Below are 8,798 nucleotides of genomic sequence, written 5' to 3' on the forward strand. Positions count from 1 at the left end.
TTTATACAATGAATAAAGGCAGGATAAAAATAAATAAATTAAATAGTAAGAGGCGTTCTGTAAAAGACATATACCCATCCCTTTCCAACCACTGAAGAAGATATAGTCTTAATCATATTTAAAACAGATTAATTCATATTAATGCAATTACTCCAATATTCCAGATTTAAGTGAACTTTCAGTAAGTCTTATTGAAACCAAAAGAATTAAACTCAGTAGTTTTTTTTAAAGTCTGGATCCAAGGTATCATTATATTTCTTTATAGCAGTTCTCTACAGTTTAAGGTATATTTTTGGATTTGTTGATTAATCCATTATCAGCTATTTCTCAGTGTACTAACTACTTCACCATTTTAAACCTATTGTGTTCAATGGAATTGCTTCACTTAGCAGGATTTTTTATGAGTTTGTCCCAGAGGCATTTAATTCATAAGAAAATACATTTAGAATTGCAATATAGGTAGTCCTTGACTTACAACCACAATTGAGCTCAAAATTTCTGTTCCTAAGCGAGACAGTTGTTAAGTGAGCTTTTTTCCATTTTACAACCTTTCTTGTCACAGTTGGTAAGTGAATCACTGCAGTTATTAAGCTAGGAACATGGTTGTTAAGTGAATGAGGATTCCCCATTGACTTTGCGGATCATAAAGTCACAAAAGGGGATCATATGACCCCAGGACACTGCAACCGTCATAAACAGGAATCAGTTGCCAAGTGTCTGAATTTTGATCATGTGACCATGAAGATGCTGCAATGGTCATAAGTGCGAAATACGGTCATAATCACTTTTTTCAATGCTGTGATGATTATGAACAATCACTAAACAAACTGTTGTAAGTCGAGGACTACCTGTATTAATACCTACATCCAACAAGCCTCCGTTAGCACCTCTTAAGTGTTACATAATTTTACCGAACATATGAATTAATGCAGCCTCACCTAATGCAACAACCCTTTCAGATGTATTAGACTATAAATCCCATAATCTCTAGTCTGGTGGATGGCAATAATAACTGTAGTCTGAAACATATGGAAGATATCGACTGAAGAACAATAAAGTTCTGTTTGGGACAGGATAGATATAATGAAATAACTCCAAAATACACCCTAATTTCTTCTATGCCATCACAACATGTAGGAAGTTTTCAAGCTTCTAATGGCCCAAGTATTACTGTGCCTCCGCTAATTTCAGTGGGAATAGATGCCAGGAATGGGAACTGAATGTAATATTTTTAACTATTGCAGCTGTTTTACCAACTACAGATTACCAATATAATATATTGCAAACTATATAATGTTCAACCTGGTACTGCCAATTTTGCAGGGATATGAGTTCCCAATCTAGTTGCATTAGTAGTTCTAGGTGAAATACATGAACTTACAAATACAAGCATGCCATACATTTGTTGTTCACCATATATATGTTTAAGTATATGCTTAATACATCATAAAAATCATGCTTGTAATAATGAAGAGGACGATATGTATATACAATAATCTGAAACAGCCTTAACTGATATCTTACACTTGCATTTGAAGAAGCACAAGAATACTGATTAGCAGAACACTGTTATTTGACCATTTAACTACACTATCTTGACAGTTTAATGTAACAAATCCTATATCCAGAACTCTGTACTTTTCAAAATCATTCACTGATTATGCTGTTGACTCATAGAGCATGCAATAAAATGTTGGCATCACACATCAATAGAAAGCCAAATAATGTTCCTGGAATTATATAGATTTTCAGATGGTAGAAGAGTCATGTGTGAACTTCAGGGCCAAAGTCCAAGATTTCTCAGCTCAGAAAGACCCAGTTGGGTGATAATAGTGGTATTCAAAAGACCTCAACTGCTAGGGGTATGCCAGTGGCTAAAATGCTTGACACTATTCAATATAACATGTTCTTTCTTTATTCTTCTCTTTAAAAACATTTCAGAATCAACAGGTGTTTCAATTCACTACAGAGAGTCATTGTATTATTATTTTATATTTATTATTGCTTAAGCAAGTTATCATTTTCCTGAACAAAGGATGGTTATTTCAAACTTCAGAATGCAGATACATTCCTTTATCTACTTGCAAATTTGGCATTCCTTAATCATTACATTAAAGCAATTTTACCATATTTACATCAGCTTTATATTTCCAGAGTCCCTAATGTGAATGAATTACATAGGAATTGGACTACGTAATTATTTTTATTGAAAACATGGCTTCTTCTGTTCTATGTCCCTCATTAACAAAATTTAGGTCTAAAATGCAGATCGTGCAAAGGAGGTACAAAGCACCTTAATGAAGCGTAGTTAAAGCTGTCCAACAGAACTATTTGCTGCCATAGACAGGGGATCCAGGGAAAGCAGAGCATATGACAAAATGTGTGTTGTGGCATCATGATGCAAGCCTTATGACTTACAACACTGAGATGCAAGCACAGACAAGCAAGGATTGACTTGTGATATCATAACATATTTTTCCTCATCTTTTCATGATTGCTGTTAGCAGCGGGACTTTATGCTATCACAGCTCTAGTTGAACTCCAACAGTCCTCAGTCCATAATCTAGCATGATATCAGATGTCCTAAAGGAAGATACTATGTATTTGCCATTTCTGGCTGAAGGGAATATAAAACTATCTTCTCTTACCTTACAAGACTATTGGACGAACTCTTGAGATCATGAAGTGAAGAATTGGGGGGAGGGAGGAAGCTAGGGAAGTTGTTCAGTGTTACTATTGCTGGCAAATAGTAAAGGCTCTAAGTAACCAATTTTATTTTGTCTGACTGATAATTTATATCTTTTGGTTTCTTTTTTTGCAGGACCTTACTGCTTCAGGTGTTTCTTTTAGCCTCTAATTCAGTGTTTCTCAAACTTGGCAACTTTAAGATCTGTGGACTTCAACTCCCAGAATTCCCCAGGGAGCATGAAGCCACATGTTTTAAAGTTGCCAAGTTTAAGAAACACTGGGTAGATTATATTGTTCTGTTTTGGATGGAACTGAGGCACTGACCTGAACTCGAGCTTCAGTAAGTTCCGTTCTCAGAGCCAACTGCTCTCTGACATAAACATCGGGGTAATGTGTCTTCTGGAACACTTTCTCCAGTTCTTCCAACTGTAAACTGGTAAAAGTGGTCCTGTGTCTTCTCTTCTTGCTGCTGGAAACATTGCTGTCACACTTATCACCAAGTTCATCCAATTCTCTTTTCTCCGGAATCCCTTTCACAGGAGACATTCGGAGGTTGCTGCAAGAGTCCAGCGGTCTGCCCATCTCAGAGTGCAGTGGTTGACTCTCAACTTTCGTAATCCCAAAATTCACTGCAGAAGAAAATAAACGAAGTTGGACTGCATTCATGTTAAGTTTAGAATCATTTTTAAAAATATGTGAAAAACCATAGATTGCTTGTAAGTGTGTGAAATGTTTACAGGAACATGGTCTACTCATGGGTAAGACTTGTTAGGCTCAGACTTCCTGTTATGTGAGTATCTAGAAATTAGTGAATGAATAAGGGTATTATTCTGGATTTTGAATTTAGTTTCATCAAGATTGAGGTCTGATTTTCTTCAAAGTAAAATGCACTTTTCCACCGGTGCTATTTCTTTTTCTAGGTAGATAGATTCATGCAGAATGGAAAATTAGATTAATATACAAACATATGGCATGGCACAGAACATATCTTCTTAGCAATACATCTTGTATTCATGGGAGTTAATTTTGTGTTAAGTCTATTCATTTAAAACAAGTCTTACCCTCTTCAATAGAGCTTATTCTCCATATAATATCTCTAAAGAGTCACTATACTGTGAAGCCTATGCTTGTCTATTTTTCATTTATAATGTAGTCAAATGAATTGCAGGTAGACAAGCAATATTATCATATATAATCAGAACCAAATTTACTTAGGAGTAAGATCAATTGGGGATAATGAAACCTATTGCTGAAAAAAGAATATGCAGAGGAACAATCTGAACATATTCCATTTGGGGGGGAAAATCAATTAAAGTTTTAAAATGCTTTCCTTTGAATGGATTATGTCCAGTTATTTTATTTTACAAATTATTTAATAATGAAAATTATTACAAGGATTTGTTAAGGAATAGAGCATGCTGAGTCACGGTTAGTAAGAAATGAAAATATTTCATCAAAAAATCTTGGATCTTAGTGGAGTGGCTTTGTTCCCAATTAGTTTCTTTATTACTGTAAACTGGGAAGGGAGCTCTTCAAAATCATAACTCAAGTCAAAATGGTTATTTCCTATATTTTGCACTGGTCCTACAAGAACTATTTGCCTTCTCAGAAACACTCACTGTCCAAGATAAAGCTTAAAGTATTCCCTCACCCCCACTTAGCTTCTGAACAAATTCCCATGATCCCCCCCCCCTTTAAAAATGTCATATTTCCAAGATAATTGATGTTACATGTTGGGGTAGATTCACAAGTTTAGGAGGAAAAAGTCATTCCATCTATCCATAACAGTAAGCATTACAATGAAAAGAACTTAACTTGCTATTTTGAACTTGTTTTTAGTGTTCTCTGTCACTCCCAGTAATTTCACTACACTGGTTTGCTCATTAGGTATGATTTTAGCTAGGCACACAAACACACACACACACACACACAGAGAGAGAGAGAGAGAGAGAGAGAGAGAGAGAGAGAGAGAGAGAGAGAGAGAGAGAGAGAGAGAGAGAGAGAGAGAGAGAGAGAGAGAGAGATTCATACACCTACATACATAAAATAAAATTATATATAAAAATTAAAAATTAAATAATTTAAGCAAGGTGAGCAACAATGATTTAAATTCTGCCAACAATATACTCTCTGGTTCCTTTCCTGGTAAAAGTTTGGTGCCATCTTCTATAGATATTCATGAATACTAGCCAAATATTAGGCATTAGCAAAAGAGCAAATTAATTAATACTTTTATGAAATTGGTAGATTTGTTAGATATTTACTGCATTTCTCCATATGTATATGGGGATGTGTGAGTGTGTGCTGAGAAATAATTTGTTCTGAAATCATTTGAGTTGTATTTTCTTAGGCACACTGAACACTGAGAATGTTACAAATGGTAGGATAAATCTTTAATTCTAATAATAAGGGAAGTTATACTATGATTCAAAATTAAACTTACCAAAACACAAAAATCATTGAACATAGTTGCTTTATTTGACATATAGTGTTTGGTATGTAAAGATCTTCCAACATAATGTATTAAATACCTTCCATTGCTGTTTTAATTGCAAAATTTCTAAGAAGCCTTCCACAGATTCAAAGTCTTTATAAATAACTTTGCACAGAATAAATTAATTATCCATTAGAAATTTGATATTTGTATCTGTTCAGCTATGAAAAAAATCATATTTTTCATTCTATATTCTTTTTAAAAAATTACAAATACAGTGCCTTCAAGTCAAAACTGTAACCAGTTGGCTGAGTCTAAAATTAGAGAGCAAGTCATATTTCTGTTGTGAATTATGTAGCACATAATTGCACATATTGCAAATCAGAAAATAAATGTAGCATTTAAAGAACAGAAATGCTAACTAATCCCAGAAAGCAGGGATTTTTTACTAGACGTTTTTAGACCAGCCTTGCATTGTTTTATTTTGTTAAGTGATGAGTTTTTGCACTAATTACATGACTAAAGAGAACTCCAATCCCCTTAAACTAAAGGACTAGGTAACCAAGCATTTCTTCTTGACTTGGTTTGTCAGGTTTAAAGAATGGGGTGGATAAGAGGTGAAAGTGGGAGAGCAACAGAAAAAGCTTCCAGGTTTAGCAGGCAAATCTGCCTCCTAAAGAGCAAGAGCTGTTTTGCTGATGTTTTTGTTACGGATTTTTGGATGACCCTGAAGCTACTGTGAAATAGTTGGATTTAGTGGAAGATGTGTTCCCTATAAATCTTCGAAACAAGCTAATTCCAACATACCCTTATCAGTTAGAAGTGGTGAAGTGTGTGGCTGTGCGTGGTAGACCAGTTTTTGGGATGAAAAAAAAATTGTAAGAACAAAACTTCTCAAAGGCAAAAGGACTCGACTTTCCGGACTGGAAAAGTGTTAATAGGTGCGCAGGGCTGCACAGTTGCTTTGGGACTCCATTGAAGCCCATTGAATTCTTACTTTTCAGTTGGTAAGTATGAACATCTAATTGCAAACCAAGGACTTCATTTCTGCTAGAGTCTGCCTCGCTGCCACTACTACTATTACTACTGTACTACTAATCACTTCTGCCACCATTACTTTGCTGTGTTGGGATGAAAGAGAGAGAATAGACTAAGAAGGACCTGATCCTTTTGATAATTTTAAGTCCTGACAGCATTTCGTTTTGATGGACTGTGAGAGTTTCTTCAATCTCCAGCAAGTAGGCAGAGGGGTGAAGCTACGCAGCACTTCCAGGCAACATAAAATTAACTCAAAAGGCAGCTGCTGGTTTGGGAGAGAGAGAGAAAGGAAGTAGCAGGATCGCTACTTAGCTGCACGATCCTTTATTTTACTCTTAATTTATCTTAGGGAGCACACGAAATAAAATATAAAAAAACTATTTGCTAAAGAAAGAAAGTAGAGGAGAAATATAGGAATGAAGCTATCTGTGAAGCAGCAAAGATTTTTTTACATTATTTTTTAAAATTAAAATAATTCAATGAAATCGTGCTGACCAATGCCTGTATAAATGGAGAGAGTTGGTCCGAGTGCTGCCTTTTGTGCCTTAGTTAAAAAAGAGGAAGAAAGCTATTAGAAAATAGATTCAGAGCGACTGACCAGTTGACCTTATGCAAAAAAAAAAACCTCAATGGCAGAACACTGTTCCCCCAACCATAATTAAGTTACCTAATCCTTCCGTCATGGCTTTGTTTTGTTCTGCCTAATAAGTTGTTCATTGAATGGTCTTGTTCTCTCTCCATACAAACAAACAAAATGTTGTGCTGTTATAATGGGCTGGGATCTCCAGTCAGATATTCAGTCGTAAAAGTCGAGCTTATGTACGATTCAGATCACTGTCGCATGGCAGCGAGGTGAAGTAGCGGACGAAAATGAAAATGAAAAATTGCTGCTGCACCCGGGTCAAAAGTAAAATGAAGTTTCGGGGTGCCAGTTGACCCCAAACAACTGCTGCTTTCTGCCATTCCTTCCCACCACCACCATCACACACACCCCGCGCCATCGCCCGGTCAATAATTTTAAGTTTAGAATCCCGGACTCTGCCTGCCGAAGCCTTTGTGGATTCACTTTCGTTTTGCTCAGGAGGAGGAAGATGTTTACAAAATAAAAGCGGACTGGTGTTTCCTCGTGTAAGATCGACGAGTAGATGAATCCAGAAAACATACAAGGGCAGAAATTCGAGCCTATGGACCAAGATGTGGACTGTGTGTGCGTTTTAATTTAAAACAGCCTCCACGTTTTCCAAGGATTTCCTATAGTACGTCCTTCCCAGAGGATCCTAAAGAAAGTGCATCGGGAGGAATTCGTCTGGGGACAGCTGGGAAGTTCAAATATTCCCGGGTGCTTTCCAAACCAAGCTTCTGCCTGAGGGAAGACTGTGTGCGGTGTGCGCGCGCGCGCGTGTGCGTGTGTGTATGCGTGTGTGTGTGTGTGTGTGTGTGTATGTGTAACCAGTATGCCCAGAACTTTACAAGCATTGATCAGAAATTGTCAACTATTTTAAAATGAAACGGCAGAAGGAGAGGAATACCTGGTGCGTTTTCTCGATGTTTAAAGCGTGCAGCCGGTCTTAAATATTTTTTTTCCTTTTCCCCGAAGTCACGCCTGTTGATTTCAAGGATTTTTGAGGTTCTCTCTCCCCCCCCCCATCCCGCCGCCCATAAATAACGCGAATCTATCGAAAGGCCTCTGCCAGGCATCCGCCTCCCCATCTTCTTCCCCGCGGTTCCTAAAGCGAACCGGAATCCAAAGACGTCGGGAAAAGTCTAGGTGGATCGAGCCCCCCAAAAGGCCAATTACAGCACCAACCAGAAACTAGCCAGCCGCGTTTGTGCCTGGCCTGTTGCGCTCTCTCAAGTCTCCTGATAATTTACGGTTGAGTGTATTGTGCGAACCCCAGTGTGTGTAAATGAGAGGTTAAATTTGTTATCCGGAACCAGACTTTTTTTGTGCATTTAGAGGAGGGAGAAGAATTGCCAAAGATGCCCCCCCCCCCCCATTCAACCGCTTCCCGGCTCCCCGTTCCCAGAGGGCAGGTCCATTGGCGCGGCGTTGCTTCAGCAAACAGGGCCCCGGGCCAGGTTTCGTGGTAGCCACCCGCCCCAGTCCTCCCCCCCCCACCCACCCACCAGCAGTTGCCTCACTTACCGGAGCCGTCCCTAACCGGGGAAGTCCTCTCCAGCCGGCCGTGTGGCGCGTAGGCAGCCTGGCCCAGGCATTTGCCGCCGCCTTTGGCGTAGAAGGCTTCGCCGCCCTCCAGCGCTTCCATGACGTGCTCCAAAGGGGCTCCGGAGGCCAGGTAGAAATCGCTGCTTTTGCCCGCCGCCGCCGGGGGGCTCTTGAGGCCGAATTTGTCGCTCAGGAATTCCATAATCCTCGACGGAGCCGCGCTCGCCCCAGCTGCCTGCCTGCCCGCCCGCCCGGCTGCCGTCCTGCTGCCTGGCTGCCGCGACGGAGGCGCCCCGACGACGCTTTTTATATCTGGAAGCGCAGCGGGGGCTTCTCGCGCAACCCTCCCCGCGCGCGCACAGCCTCCGCTGACTCCACCCAGCCTGCCGGCCCCTTCCCTTCCCTCTCCTCCCCCCCTCCGCCTCCTCCAAGCCTCGGCCCACAGTGGAGGGGACGCCGGCCAAGGGGAGG

The 8,798-nt window shown here is 39.6% G+C and overlaps 1 protein-coding gene across 1 annotated transcript in view; it reads right to left on the minus strand.

Annotated features, from left to right (window-relative positions):
* Window positions 1–8,529, minus strand: part of ALX1 (ALX homeobox 1) — a 27,965-nt gene extending 19,436 nt beyond the window's left edge. Inside the window, exons 1-2 of the mRNA XM_015818197.1 lie at window positions 8,307–8,529; window positions 3,013–3,317 (exon numbers count right to left, since the gene is read on the minus strand). Coding sequence (XP_015673683.1) covers window positions 3,013–3,317; window positions 8,307–8,529 — 528 coding nt within the window. The remainder of the gene's footprint in view (window positions 1–3,012; window positions 3,318–8,306) is intronic.
* Between the last annotated feature and the right edge of the window lie 269 nt (window positions 8,530–8,798).

This window comes from Protobothrops mucrosquamatus, unplaced genomic scaffold (genome assembly GCF_001527695.2).
Source record: "Protobothrops mucrosquamatus isolate PMUCROS unplaced genomic scaffold, P.Mucros_1.0 scaffold700, whole genome shotgun sequence".
Lineage (NCBI taxonomy): Eukaryota > Metazoa > Chordata > Lepidosauria > Squamata > Viperidae > Protobothrops > Protobothrops mucrosquamatus.